The 16,587-nt window shown below is 30.9% G+C and overlaps 2 protein-coding genes across 4 annotated transcripts in view; one reads left to right on the top strand and one right to left on the bottom strand.

Moving 5' to 3' along the window:
* The window catches only part of LOC123263213, an 83,379-nt gene that overhangs the window by 51,668 nt on the left and 15,124 nt on the right, over positions 1–16,587 (top strand). The gene's annotated exons all lie outside the window — the stretch shown is intronic.
* On the bottom strand, positions 5,721–9,421 carry LOC123263215 (putative carbonic anhydrase 3). Its single transcript, XM_044725801.1, has 6 exons — positions 9,262–9,421; positions 9,002–9,172; positions 7,097–7,232; positions 6,911–7,007; positions 6,046–6,288; positions 5,721–5,964 (listed from the first exon to the last, which is right to left on the bottom strand). Exons 1-6 carry the CDS (start codon positions 9,317–9,319, stop codon positions 5,854–5,856), a joined length of 816 nt encoding a protein of 271 aa, XP_044581736.1. The 5' UTR covers positions 9,320–9,421; the 3' UTR covers positions 5,721–5,853.

Genomic DNA, 16,587 nt, shown 5'->3' with positions numbered 1-16,587 from the left:
CCCTTTCGAATGACACCAACCGCGATGAAATTGGTCAAGTCGTTCAAAAGTTATGAGAGGTTTACATACGGCCACACACACACACACACACACACACACACACACACACACACACACACACACACACACACACACACACACGCACACTAGAGTATTTCAAAAAAACACACTATTTTTTTTTTCGAAGAACATTGAAAATTCTTCAGAGTATCCCTAATCAAAGACATTGTGAAAATCTCAGCCCTTAATATTAATGTATATAAAAAAATTGTTTGAATGAAAATATGCGTACGGAGAACCATTTCGGAGTTATCAGGCCTCAAACATCGAACTGTTTAAAAAGTGATAATATTTATTTATAAATACGAAAAATCAACTTAAATCACTCTTGTGTAAAAAAAAATTTGTCCTAAAATTGTCATAAGCTTAGTCTAGGACAATACGGATTGTCATTTTAGGATCCTAAACATGACACAATTTAGGACATTTTATGACAAATGACCCGATTTTTGAAAATTTTCAATTTTTTTAGCGGGAAGTTAAAAATCGGTTGAGTTTACCGAAAAAAAATCGTTTGATTCAACTGAGTACCAATCGGTGGACGCTACCGATTATTTTTTTCTGTGAATTAAACGAATAATAATTGACTTATGATTTTCGAATTATCACTGGACATTATCCATACGAATCGAAAAAAAAAAGAATTATGCTAATAAATTTTGTAATTCGAGAGTTATGGTTATAGTTCTAAAAAACCCATACTGAAATGGTAAATGTCACTGAAGTTTTTTTTTAAATTAATTTTTAATCTAAAATTGTTTATTAATCGACTCTAAAATGAATAAAATTTGTTTATTAATATTTTTTTTCTGGCAGATTAGTTTTCTTTCTTTTATTCCGTAAATCCCCGAATTTTGTTATTTTTTAATTTTAATATTTAATTAGTTTAGATAACTTTTATTGTTAAAATATCCGAAGTATGGACGTGGCTTGCGAAAACCTGAATACTTGTGTCTTTTAGAGAATTTCCTCTTTCTTTTGAACTTTTTTTTACATTTCATAAATCTGAATTAGTTTTTGATATGTTTGCAAAAAAACCAAACCCCTTTTTTTTAGTGAATTGTTTATAACTTTTACAATTTTTGCTAGCAGACTTTATTTTTTTCAAAAATTGTTTAAATGCTATTTTAAATATAATGACACTTTATTTATATTTTCCCGACGCCGTTGAAAGTTGACCGGAAAGCACTCATTGACTTGACTATAAGCACACTTAAATGCATCCAATTTTCCATCATTAACGTAAATGAAACAAAATAGATCATGAGTTTTGATTAAAATCTTGAAACTGGAATTAATTGTCACGAATTTAGTGATTGAATCGGACGATTGTTGTGATCATCACCATGATAAAATTTAATAGTTCGGAATGCTTCCATCTGTAATTGAAGATTCGTGTAAATGTTCAGTACTTCTGATATAAGTAATGATTAATTATTGAAAATCTGTACAATCTGTCGACTATCAACTGTGTTTTGGTCCTCTAATACAACCAATACATGAAAATGGTTTAATTTCAACAGGTTCAGAATCTGGTTCAACAATACTAGGAAACGAAGATATTACCCCGTCCAAATATTCAACACCGTATCTATTATCGATTTTCTAAATCAAACAATAAATTAAATAAAAAAAATTAGAAAAACGGTTCACCCTAAAGGCCATCCCTGCAACTTCCCACTAATTCCATTCCTGGGCGCTTAAAATTGTACTTATGACATTTTTGAGATTTTTGAGCTCAAAATATAATTTATGTGATATTTTGAGCTCGTTAAGTTCGAAGAAATAATATTTCTTTGCATTTGAGATCTCCCAGCTCAAAAGTCTGATAGAAGTTTCATAGAACACTATTTTTGAAATTTTCAAACCGCAATAACTTTTGAATGGATCAACCAATTTTCACGCGGCTGGCGGCATTCGACGCAGTTTTATTATCCTCATAAGTTAATTTTAAGTTTTAATTAATTTAACCGCAAATTTCGGAGTAATCCAGAAAAAAACACTTTTTTCAGTTTTCTTTCGTTCACGATATCTCTCGAAGAAGAATATATGGCGAGGCTTTCGCCTACCTCCGAAGAGGCCGTTTTCTGGGCTCAACAGAGCTATACACGCACGTATATCTGTCCTACCCTCACGTAGGAAATACACAGCCAAGTTTGCGGGCAAGGAAAAACCCTGCCCTAAAGCATTTACGCTATCATAGGACAGATGTGAATTGAATTGAATTTAATGTCAATCTGTCCTCGTACTCAGTTAACTGTATCAACCCATTCAACGACTGCGTTAGCCTGATCGGTAATATAATGACAACCCGACAAGTTACCAGCGGGGCCCATGCGGGGAGGTACAGCCGTAAGACCTGTTTGAGCCATAATACTTATCCCCCCTACAAGAGTCTCGTTCGTATGTCTGTCTTATCTAGTCCCCGAATCTTTGAGCTTACCTGCGTTGCCAAATAATTTGACAGCGTCACGAGGCCTTACTCAGAAATATCTCTTGAACGAATCAACCGATTTCGACCAGCTTGATGGCGATCGACGTGGTTTTTCAAGCTTAAGGGCGGATTAGTTTTTGAAGTTGATCGATAGAGCCGTTTAAAAGTTATTCCAAAAAAACCACTTTCAAAAAAATTTTTTTCTTATTTTTTTTGAGATTTTTCAAAATTTCTCAAAATCTATTGGTCCGAATCGGTTCAAATTCACGGGAAATCTAAGTTTGAGGGAACTCTTTAGAACGCCATTTAGTAGATTCCGATCGGTTTAGTCGTTTAAAAGTTATAAGCGAGCCATATAGTCACACACAGATACAGACACAGACACAGACACACACACACACACACACACACACACACACACACACACACACACACACACACACACACACACACACACACACAGACATAGTGACAACATCGCGGGGGTAGTCAGGGAAGCTTCCTATGACCTTTAAACCTCGAGATCTGATGAAAACTCGATTTTTGTAAAACGGGGTGAAAGCAATAACTTCCCAATTTTTGAAAATCGTCGATTTTCTTAGCGGGAAGTTAAAAATAGCTGTTTTATGCTTTTGAGCTCTTCGAGCTCAAAAGTCTTATCAAAGTTCGATGAAACTCAAGTTTTTTAATTTTCAAACTCTTATAACTTTCGAATGAATCAACCGATTTTCACGCGGTTGGCGGCAATCGATGTAGTTTTTTGAGCTCTATGAAATAATAGCTATTTTATGCTTTTGAGCTATTCGAGCTCAAAAGTCTTATCAACATTTGGTAAAACACGATTTTTAAAATTTTCAAACTGCTATAACTTTTAAATGAATCAACCGATTTTCACGCGGTTGGTGGCGATCGATGGGGATTTTCTTAGGCTAAGAGCTAATTAGTTTTTGAGACCGATCGGTTCAGCCAATTCGGAGATATTTAAAAAAAATGAAAAAAAAAAACATTTTTTTCACTTTTTTTGCATTTTCTCGAAATCTACCGGTCCGAATTGGTTCCAACTCACAGGAAATCTAAGTTTGGCGAAGTTCTTTAGAATGATACCAACCGCGATGAAATAGGTCAAGTCGTTTAAAAGTTACGAGAGGTTTACACACACACACACACACACACACACACACACACACACACACACACACACACACACACACACACACACACACAGACGTACGGACATCATCGTAAATATAGTCAGGAAAGCTTCTTAGGGCTTCCAAACGTCGAGATCTGTTGAAACCTCGATTTTTGCAAAACGGGGTAAAAACAATAATTTCCCGATTTTTTGAAAATCATTGATTTTCTTAGCGGGAAGTTAAAATGTACGTTGTGCGTTGTACAAAATATAATAATATATAACTTCACATATGTGTCTGCAATGACAAGGATTCCATCTCCTCGTTTGAGGTCAAAATTACTGTAATTAGCATTCCAATGAACTATGTGTATTTCTAGTGGTGTACTACATTTTTGGGTTAGTGTAAAAGTACCGTTTTTGGCCACCTTAGCACCGTTTTTGGCCATTGTTAATATTATTTTATAATATACTCGCTTCGCCTCGGCCATCATATCCCATACGCCAGGAAATCCAACTTTCTGGCCTTGGGTTGTAATATACTATTACATGAGCCAATTTGCCCGCTTTTTATAGGATGGATTGGCAAGGTAAAACGAACTAGTTATTAACGTAATTATAAAATGCGCATGTGCATCGATATATATATATATATACAGAGTGTCCCAGAAGTAACGGACGCCATTGTAGCATCTGATAAACAAAATAATTCTGAGACGAAGTCCTTAGCCATTTTTTAATCAGACGCATAGATAATTAATTATTAATTAAAATAACGTCCTTTTATGCGTTAGAGAGAGAGCGCTAGTGTCAAGTCGTGCGTTCCAACGAAGACGCTTGCACGTGTGAATGTGTAAGTAAATATGTGTGACTACGTTAGCTATAGAAACTAGTTAGCCATACAGTTAGTTGTGTCTTTGTTTGGCACATACTTTACTGGACACTGGCGCTCTCTCTCTAACAAATAAAGAGACGTTATTTTTAATTAATAATAAATTATCTATGCGGTTAATTGAAAAATGGCTGAGGACTTTTCGTCTCAGAATTATTTTTTTCATCAGAGGCTACAATGGCGTCCGTGACTTTTGGGACACCCTGTATATATATATATATATATAAATAAATTTTTTTAGTATTTGCAATACGTAAGTCGTAAAAAAATTATGTAAGTATGCTTCTCTAAAAAAATTCTAAGTATAAAAACACTTATAAAATGAAATGGTTAACAAAGATTTCACATGTTAAACGCCTGTGAGGGTAGTATTTAAAATAATTTGAAGGATTAGAAAGTATTCGAAATTGTTAAAAATTAAATTATTTTTTAATATTCTTTAATCATTTATAGTTTAATAAAATATTTTTTATAGTAAAAAATTTTCTTTCAAAGTTGTAAGTAAAAGTATTCATTGTCTGAACGATCATATTGACAATCGATCAACCAACATTTTTGTATAAAATAAATTTATAAGTAATTAAATAATACTTTATTAAAAAATGGAAACAGTTTTAGACCGATGATTATTCAAGAACTTTACTTATTGTTTTTTTTTTTTCTTTAACACTTATAAATAGCAAAATGTAATTGTCAGCGTAATTAAAGTTAGAACGTAACCACGTATAGAAAGCAATAGTTGCATAAAGTAATTTTACAATTATTTTTTATCAACATAATATATCATTGAAAAGTTAATGACAATAGAATAAAAATAACATAATAAATTAATGAAAGTAAAGTTTAAATTCTCAAAAAATAATAAAAATAATTAAAAAATCATTATAGTTGTTTATAAAATAAACTCTAAAATGTATGAAATTTGTTCATTTATATTTTTTTGTATACTTCAGTATGGATTTTTAACCAGATGTGATTAATTTAAAAAGAAATTGAATGTTAAAATCCACAATATCCATTTTTAAGCGATAGTGGAACAAACCTGTTTGCTTCGCACTAAAGGTATGTAAAAAAATCTAACTAAAAATATTCAATAAAGGCTTTAAAAGAAATAGATATACTTTGTATAGAGTCAATATTCACTTTGTTATTTTTTAAATGAAATGAATAAAAAGTTACATCGATATTTTTATCATTGCTATATTATTATTGTATCTTTTTCTCTACATTATGTATATAAATTGAGAAAACTGTATATCCGGACCACAAAAAATTAACGTTTGCATTTTATTTTGTGAAATTAGAACGCAACCCTTTCTTAGGGCATGCAATAGGTTAAATATCAGTACGTGTGACTTCAGTGAGCTTTCGTCCATTGATTTTTTGAACAGGACGGTTATTGTGATCATCCCAATCATCTAATTCAAAGCTTCGGAACAGATTCATCTACATTTAAAAATTTAAGTAGATATTAAGAACTTTTAAAGTAAATTCAAGTTATTTTATAAATTTGGCATTAGAAATAACCTGGTAGTCATTAACTGTGGACGGAAAATTTAATACAACCCATGATACACCTTCGCTGCATGGTGGTGTCGTTAAAGATCCAATATAAGTTAAAAATTTTGTAGAATTGTTGTCATAAAATAATGATTCCAATCCAAATGGTTTTATATAAACAGGTCCTGATTTAGGTTCTTCAATTTTGAATGCATAGTTTAAAATATTAAACAAAGAATTGGAATAGTCGTCATCATCTTTACCAATTTCCTAAGTTTAACAGTTAATTAAGATAAAAAATGTACAATGTATTTTATTAATAATTCTAATGGGAAGGGGGGGGGGAGGGCAAAACGGGGTACTTAAGGAAATGGTTAGCTTTTGGGGGTCTAAATATAACAAATCTTTGTTTTAATTGTATTCAAATTAAATAAAACAAATTTTCGGCTGTCGATGAAAAAAAATTTTTCATTTTTTGCGGGCAAAATGGGGTACCCCCTAGAAGTTGAAAAACTGTTTATTCTGTAAAATTAGATTAAATTTGAAAAAAATAAAATTCTTATCGACAACTGAGCTGTAAGAACTCACTATCAGCTGGAGGACTGAGTCTAAAGAAAATTGCTCGATTTAAGAACTTTTTTTCCTTAATTCAAGATAATAAATTTCTTCAAAAGTCTTTCTTGTTTCGAGATATTTTTTCTTGTGTCAAGGTAACTTTATTATCATCATTAATGATTCTTTTCATGGAAAATTATTAGTCATTTAGATCCTATGAAATTTTTTCGAAATGCTTGTGAAATTTTAACAGTTTTTTGGAAGAAAGAATTTCTTCACTAAATTTTTAGGGCACCCCATTTTGCCCCCCCCCCCTTTCCTTATAAACTAAACTTACATATAATAGTCCAACGACAAGTATTCCTTCTCCTTGTTGTCCATCAAAATCACCTAACTCAGGATTCCAATGAACAATGTGCAATTCTAGTACTGTTCTATGTTTTTGCGTATGACATAGATAGGGGAATATTATTTTTCAATATCAATCAACTTATCAATTAGAATGATAAATCAAGATACATACTTTCTATCTTCGAATATATGTTCACTTCCTTCATCGTTATTGGAACCCCAATGAAAATGCATTTGCTGAACTTCATATAATACGCCATCCTTAATGACTGCTGGTATTGTGGTATACCAAGTTGGTGTTACTTGCACTGTCATAAGCAAATTTTTCTAATTTTATTCAACTACCACCATGGAAAAATTGTATATGAAAACATTAAGACAAACGTATATGAAAACGTATAAAAAATTTATATCCACCATATATTTATATGCATTTATAACCTAATTTATATGCATTTTCGCTTCCCTAGCGGTTTTGTAAATGCCGAAAAAATGTCGCAATTATACAGTATTAATGCGGTATTTTTTCAGTATTTTTTCGGTTGTTTTGGTCAGTTTTTTTATCGAAAAATTACGGAATATTTACCGTAAAAATGCGATACATTTACGCTGAAAATGCGGCATATTTACGGTAATAAGGCGGTAAAATGACTGTATTAAAACCATATTTAAAAAATGGTGTCAAATTAAATAATGCTCGGACTGGGATTCGAACCCAGAACCTCCTGGGGACATGTCGGCTACTCTACCATTTGCTACCCGGTCTATACCATATTGTTTTTTTGCTTATTCTATATAAATTAAACCACACCGTCCATCTTACGATAAGCATATTTAAAATTAAATAATATAATTATACATATGAAACAAAATATCTTTTCGATTTTAGAAAATTTGCAATTTTCTAAGTGAGAAATTAAAAATTGAAATTAAAATTAGAATATATTTACTTAACATATGTATTATTTTATATTAATTATCGCTAAATACCTAATTAAAAAATAATATTCTACATATTTTTTATTCAAAAACAGTATTTGTTTTTGCAGAGTAGCGATGGAGAATAAAAAGAAAAATTTGAAATTTTTCATTTTATTCATTTCTAACATAGAAGTGAACTAAAAAAAAACTAAATCTTTAATAATTGTCCATTATGTCAGAAACTATTCGGCAAAATTACTGTATTATTACAGTAATTATTTGGAATTTTTTGGGTAAAATTTGGGCATTAATGCGGTAATTGTATAGTATATTTTTGGTAACTGTACAGCATAAGTGCAGTATATATATTGGATAACTACAGTATAAAAACTGGCCAAAACAACTATAGTTTAACCGCATTATTACCGAATTATAACGGTAAATATACGGCATGAGCATAAATGCCGAAAAATTACGGTATTTTTACGGCATTATCAAAACCGCGAGGGTTGGAACGTGTACGAACAGTTTTTTATATGCATGCCAGTATGTTTTTATATATATTGAATATATCCGTTCATATGTGAAAAAAAAAAACATAAGTTATTGTTATTTAAATCGGTCTAAAACTAATAAGCAAATAGTTTAAATATGCCATTTATACCTGACTGATTTTCTTAAAATCTCAATTTTTTTTAACTTCCCGCTAAGAAAATGTCAAACTTTCTGTTGGAAAATATCAAAATTCAAAATTTTAAAAAAGTTTCAAAAAGTTTTTAGCAACCACTAGCTTTTCGAGCTCGGAGAGTTTAAAAAAACAGGAAAGTTGTGATTTTGAGCTCGAAGAGCTCAAAACCGCAATAGATAAAATTTCTTGAACGTTATGAGCTCGTACTTAGCGTGAAGTTCCAGGGATGGCCTGCAGGGTTAACCGTTTTCCAGATTTTCGTATATTTATAACAAGAACTCCAGAAAAGAATTCTTGTTATAAATATACGTGCATCTTAGTCAGAAAAACAAAGTATTGTTTGGAAAACTAAAATTCTTGAATTGGCAATTATCAACTCTTTACCCAAGAGTTAAATTATTGAACTAAAAATGCTGATGATTTTGAAAAGAGACGAGGGTGAAATAAAAAAAAAATTTTTTCTGTTACCAGTATGTCCTTTGTTTTCTACTTTCATCGAGTCAGGTACAACATCATAATCCTTGAATCTCATTGATACCGAATGGGTATCATCTCGCTCTATTTCATCAAGATTGATTGGTGATTGTTGCAAGCCGCCACAATTTGGATATTTATTAGCCCACAAATTGTCATAATCAGCTATTCCCAAAAAATTCATCAAAAAAATTAACATTTAAGTTCAATACTACTATCAACTACGAGACAAACAAATGATCTAAGCTTTATACCTGCTATCGATTGGATTAGATGTATTAAAAAGAAAATATAACAGTTAGAAAAATTCATGTTACTTCTTTGATACACAAAAATCAATCGTTTATATTTGTTACGAAATCAATATCAAAGCTTTGTTCGTTTATGTATTGGAAAATACTGCATATAATGATTTGAACTTGAGTTTATATATGATTATTATGAGAAAAATTGAGGTTGTTACTAAAATAATGATGTTAATACGTACTGAAAGGATACATAAAAAATATTCTCAAATATTTAACTGGACCAATGAAGTGAATGAAAACCAAATTCCATTAAATATTATAATAATACTCAATTGTTTAAAAATAATAAATAATATTAACCATAGCGGCTTGCAAATGGCTTATCAGCTAATAAGTAACTATATATAGTTGAACAATCATGCTGATAAACGATTACCAAATATTATCTTTTTGTTAAATCATATGTTACGGACAATACATCGAGTGTAACATCTGAACAAATGTTTTATTTAGCAGATTAAATTTATTATAAAAATTTTTACATTAATTTATAATTCCTTCAAATCTCAGCATTGCATAATTGAGATCATGCAAGATTAAACGTTACATAATGACAGTTTATGTCTAATTTATGAAATATTAAATTGTAATTATTAGGCTATCAGGTCAAGGTTAAAGAAAACAATAAGTAAAATATAACTTTATTGATTTTTACGCGTAATTTTTCTCGCGATATAATATATTTGAACTTGAAATGTATTAGAATTAATCATGATAAGCACGAAAGAAATAAATAATTTTTAAAGTAAACTGTAATGCTTCGCAGGTTTGAAAAACAAAAATCGTTTTTTCTGTGATGTTGCTTAAGTTATACGTAAAAAATTACTGAAGGACCCAAAAGTAAACGAACATAAGTGAGATTAAGAAGTTCATAGTTCTAAGCCTTTTAATTAAAATTATACTAATTAAATCTATCGAGTGGAAAATAAACCTCGCTTTTTTAAATTAAAAAAAAAATACTTGATTCAAGAAAAATATTTTCTTAAAATTTCTTCATTGTTTTGAGATATTTTGTTCTTCTATTTCAAGAATTCTAATAATTCAAGAAATTCCCTTTTAAGTCAATAAAATAAAATTCTTGGATACAGAGAAAGAGTTTTTCTTTATAATATATTCTTTATCGTAGATGTAGAGTTTTTCAAGCTAAGAAAACGGGCTTAACCCCAAGAAATTTTCAATTCAAGTAGATTTTTTCAGTGTAGAAAATATTGGAAAAAAGCAATGACTCTAAAAAAAGCATTAATGGATATTTGTTCAAAAATTTTATTTGCCCCTTTACGAAGTGGAAAAAGAAGAACTGTTCAAATGAAAATTAATAAAGAACTCCTTATTGAGCTGAATAGTAAACTCAAATAGGAAAATTGAGCGGATGCACAAGAGCTGAAGAATAAGAATAATAAAAGAGAAAGTTGAAAAAAACGATGAAACTCATCGACGGGAAGTGCAAGTAGGCAAGCCCAGTGTATTCATACCTAAAAGAAAAGTCCTTTCGGTATAGGCAGGACTAAACGTTTATGAGGTACTTGGAGTAAGTTTTTCTCGTGTAACGCTGCATGAATAAATGATAGCAGTGGGCTATCTCGGGGAGTAAAAGGGGACATAATAAAGGGAGACACTCGATGATCAGGGAAAAATGGTGGGTATAGTATCGAAAGGGCAACCTCCAGCTCCGCGGTATACGGTATAAATTCCATAAGGTTGTCCTGTCCCGGCCTAAATCCCCCGGGTGTACCGCGAGCCACTGTGCCAACCATATAAGGGTTATATTTGATAGATACTGCTCCGGGTTAAGTGCTCATCTCACTTCTCAAACTTCTTTATTCTTAACACGCTCTCAACTTCTTATACCGCTACGCTATCATTGCATGTTTTCCTGTTTGTACGAATGTTTAACAAGATTTTTTATCTAAAATCATCAGCATTTTATGGTCCTATCCAATCCACTTTTCATTTACTAAATTGTGAATTTTCACAATTTAGAGCTGATTAGATTTCAAAATTTATCGATACATTCATCGAAAGTTAAGTTTTAAAACTCCATTTTCAGAAATCACGGTAAAATCAATAACTTCTAAATTCTGAAAATTATTAATTTTTAGATGGGGAAATTGAAATACATGAGATTATTCAGGCCGGGAATGTGTGTGTGTGTGTGTGTGTGTGTGTGTGTGTGTGTGTGTGTGTGTGTGTGTGTGTGTGTAAGTATGTAAACCTCTTATAACTTTTGAACGGTTGAACCGATTTCATCGCAGTTGGTGCCATTCAAAAGGGCTTCGCCAAACTTAGATTTCCTAAAAATTTTAACCGATTTGGACCGATAGATTTTGAGAAATTTTGAGAAATCTAAAAAAAAAATTTTTTCAGAAGTGGTTTTTTTGGAATAACTTTTAAACGGCTCTACCGATCGATTCCAAAAATTAATCAGCTCTCAACCTTGAAAAACTACGTCGATCGCCTCCAACCCGGTCAAAATCGGTTGATTCGTTCGAGAGATATCGTGAACGAAAGAAAACCGAAAAAAGTGTTTTTTCGGAGTTACTCCGAAATTTCTAGTTTGACGAATTGAAACTTAGAAATTCTTTATGAGGCTTAAATAACTGCGTAGAATGCCGACAATCGCGTAAAAATCGGTTCATTCATTCAAAAGTTATTGCGGTTTAAAAATTCAAAAAATAGTATTCTATGAAACTTCTATCAGACTTTTGAGCTCAAGAGCCCAAAAGCATAGAAAAGGTATCGTTTTGAGCTTGGAGAGCTCAAAACAACACACAGATTGTATTTTTGAGCTCGAGGAGCTTAAAAAAAACGGCCTTGTATTAACGCAATCAGCGGGAAATTGCAGGGATGGCCTTAAGGGTCAACCGTTTTCCTAATTTTCTTTAACTTGAAACTATACCTATCTATCTGATTATGAAACTTTATCATTGCAATCATTTAACGATTTTGAAAGTTTGTGCACTGAAAAAATAATTAATTTGATTCAAGAGAAGAATTCTTGAATCAAGAAAATCATTTTAAAGAGTATCATCATCTTAATTTAAATGAAAGAATTATTAAACTGAGAAATTTTTCTTGATTCAATTAAATTTCACTTGACTGAAGAATTTTTTTTCAAATCTAGTTAATATTTTTTTTTTCAGTGTGATAACACTAAGCGATTTTTTTCCATTTCGATCACTAAATGGTCTCTTTATTTTTACGTAATATTTTTCTCTGTTTATAACTATGAATAATACGGACGATAGCTATCCTAATTTATAAACTTTTTTCGACATCCATTGAATTTTTCTGATGTCCTTCTTAATAATTAAAATTTGAACAAAAACCAAATGTAGAAAAAAAAATATTGCGCTAATTTAAAAATAATTCAAAAAATCTAAAAATTCAAATTCATTACGCATTTAATTTTATTCAAATAAAAAAAATGGGTAGGGGAAGGGGGGGGGGGCAAAATGGGCCCCTTAAGAAAAAAATGTTGATATCCTTAGTGTTTTTCTCTGGTTTTACTTTTTTTTAGTCCCTTGTCAAGTATTTGACCTTAATTTGCTCTGTTCATTAAAAATAAAAAATTGAAAATGTGGGGCAAAATGGGCCACCTTCAGAAAATTTTTATAATATGAGTTTTTCAGCTCGTTTTACTTTTTTTGGCCTTTTACTGAGTTTATGGTATTAATTTTTTTGTGTATATCGAAATTAAAAAATTGAGAAAAGTGGGGTAAAACGGGCCCCCCAAAAAACTCAATATGTTTCTTACTTGTTTTATATTTTGAATTTTTTTATCATGTATTTAGTATAAAAAATTAGGATAACAGTACAAGGAAAAAATGAAACCCGACTGGTTCGTTTTCGGCACCAGACTCAGTCGTGTGCAAGAAAAAATGGAAGAAAAATTAGTTTACACCAGACTGAGTCGTGTGCGCACCCGAATGAGTCTAGTGCAGCACAGGACTCAGTCGGGTTTCATTTTTTCCGTGTAGACCCTAAAAGCTATCCCTGCAACTTCCCGCTAACTCCATACTTAAGCGCTCCACATTTCACGCCAAAAGCAATAATAAATCAGATAAAAAATGTTGGAGTAATTTCAAAAAAACGCGTTTTTTAAATTATTTCGACAACGGTATCTCTCAAACTAATCAACCAATTTCAATCGCGTTAACGGCGATCAACGGGGGTTTCCCAGCTTAAAAACCGATCAGTTTTTAGAATCGATTGGTGAAGCTAATAAAAATGTATCACAAGAAAAAACAATTTTTTAGAATTTGTTTGACAACGATATCTCACAAATGAATAAACCGATTTAAAAAAATTAAAGGCATTCTATGCAGTCTTTCTAGAACAAAAAGATTATTTATCACTAACCAAACAATCGGACGTGAAATTTCAAAGATATGTTAAAAAAATACTTTTTTTAATTTTTTAAAATTAAATATCTCTCGAACCATTCAACCGATTTTGACGTTATTGGCGGCGATTGAAGTGATTTTTTTAGCTCTAAAAATCATCTCGTTGAATCAAAAACGATCCAGGAATAAATGTCGGAGTTATGTAAGAAAAAAAAAACACTTTTTCCCAAATATTTTGTTCACGATACCTCACAAACGAATCGACCGATTTTGATCGCGTTGACGGCGATCGACGCAGTTTTTTAAGCTTAAGAGCTGATTAGTTTTTGCAAACGATTGATTCAGCAGATTAAAATTTATTTAAATAAACATTTTCTAAAAATTTTATTTCCGAAATTACGCAAAATATATTGGCCCGAGTTACCTTAAATAGTATAAAATATTTAGGAGCAAAGAAGCTCTTTCGATTGCTGTCAATCCCGTTTGAATCGGTCGAGCCGTTTAAAAGTTATGAAAGGTTTACGTTCACACACACACACACACACACACACACACACACACACACACACACACACACCATCGCAAAAAAAGTCAGGGAAGCTTCTGTAAAATAAATAGTTTTTTAACAAAAAATATAGTAAATAATGCTGTTATTCAACTCGCGATCTAGTTCGTACTTTAACTATATAATTTTTTCTATAGTTCAAAAATTCTAGAACGCGTTTAACTGAAAAATATTCTTTGGTTTTTAAAGTCTAATCAGCCCATTATACCTTCCAAACACTTCGAGAGTTGAAAATTTTGGGGGCCCATTTTGCCCCCAAATATTTTTGGATATTGAAAATTTTAGGGGCCCATTTTTCCCCCCCCCTTCCCCTATAAAGGATTTAAATTTATATACAAGAATAATATGAAAAAAAAATGATGGAAAAAGTTTTTATCTGTAAGTACATGTTTGTATCTAAATCCGCAGAGTAATTTTATAAATAATTCCACGATACTCAGGTAAGATTAAGAGCAATGAAACTTACTTCTTTCTTCATTTATTTTAATATTCATTCCTATTTTTTACAAATGCACGAGCATGCAGAAGGTGTCGGTAGACAGTTAAGAGTTCTCTACCCTTGGTTATAAATTGAAAAAAAAAAAAAAAAAAAAAAAAAAAAAAAAAAAAAAACTACTACTACCACGTGCTGAGACGATACGTACTGCGTAAACAATTCGAGTTGGCATTTTAACGTTTTACCCCCTAGTGGGTCGTATATAGTATAAAAAGAATTTACTCGTCGATTCAACGATGTATAATTCCCAAAGGTTTTCGTTTTCTAATTTTCTCAAAGCCTTTATCAATCTTTAAACTCTATCGGAAATAATTTTAACGCCCATTACTTTTTATCTTTTATTACCTAGTTAAATTTAACTGAAGAAAAAAAATTAATAATAAATATAACATAGATACTCATTATCTTGATTAATATCAAATACCCATCACTTAATTAATAACTCAAGCAAATAACTTTAAATGGCGCTTTTATTTAATACATAAAAAAAATTGTCTTAAAACTTCACTGAGTCAAAAATTGTAAAAAAATCAAAAAAATTTTTTAATTTGAGTATCAAATTGTTACTTTGTAAAAAGTGGCCATATATCTCGATTTTGGACTGAAGAAAAAATAAGGGACTTAAATTATCAATTTAGCCTGTACAGAAATGAAAAAGACAGTTGAAAAAATTATTATAAAATTTTTACAGGGACCAGTTACAATTAAGATAAATTTCTACTTGTCACACAGTAAAAAATTTTTCGTCATTGTGTAAAGTGTAAAAATGTTTGTGTAGAATTTAACATTTTAGTGTGTAGAATTTAACATTTTAGTATGTTGATTCAACACAGATTGTGTAAAAAAAGTCATCAACACAAATTTTTGTGTGAAATTTGACGAAAAATTTTTTACTGTGCAAAATTATTAATTTTCAAAAGAGAAAGTTAAAAAAATATTTTTTTTATTTATGCTGTTCATACTCCTTACATATGACAGATTTATTATATGAAATAAAATTCATTTTACAACTTGTATGAGTAAAAATTTTTGTTTTTTTATCAATAAAAAACATCCATCTGTTCGAATATAATTCCAGTTCTTTAAGTGGGTTAAACATGCTCAAACTTTTCTCATTAAATGCATATGCAGAGCTTCATGTTCGAGGTAGTAGGTAGTATGAAATAAGGAAATATATACACTTATATATGAACGTATACTACTATAGTGAGCTTTATCCAATTTGGTACGTATAGTACAGGACACGGTCCTATATACTTTGTTTTTTATTTAACAGACTGGCACGCATTTGTACTGGGTGATTAGACGTATGACGGATAATAAAAGTTAATTGTAGAATACAAATTTGTGATATATGTCATACTGTATAACTATAAGCTATTTATTTGTTTATTCGCGTGTATATATATTATATATTATACATATATAGGTGCATATAAAATGCTTGTATGTTTGAATGTACAAGTGTAATTCAGAAGTAGTATAGAAGAGAAACGAGGCTTGGGTTCAATTAGAAGCCGGTAACTCTCCGGGGTTCCGTTCGTATCGTTCTAGATTTGTATTCGCGGGTGCGTTCGTTTGTTCTCTCTTGCGCATTTACGTAACTCGACGGGTTGTTGTACACCAATAGCTAAATTCAAACAACTTCGTCGTGCGTTTTGTGTACAATATTTTGCTGACGTTGCAGTTTTGCTTTTTTTTATCCTGAACGGAATATCTCTTATTCTCTCATTTTTTTTCTCGTTTGCTATCACTTGCGCTTTCTTTTTTTTTTTTTTTTTTTTCAATAATCACTGATATCCTAATACATTGTATGCACGACTCTTGTCACACTATGTGCCTTCTATTCTCTTTAAAATTCATTTATT

The sequence above is a fragment of the Cotesia glomerata genome, linkage group LG4 (genome assembly GCF_020080835.1).
Source record: "Cotesia glomerata isolate CgM1 linkage group LG4, MPM_Cglom_v2.3, whole genome shotgun sequence".
Classification (NCBI taxonomy): Eukaryota; Metazoa; Arthropoda; class Insecta; order Hymenoptera; family Braconidae; genus Cotesia; species Cotesia glomerata.
The sequence above is the reverse complement of the archived record's forward strand: the minus strand, read 5'-3'. Positions and strand labels throughout refer to the sequence as shown.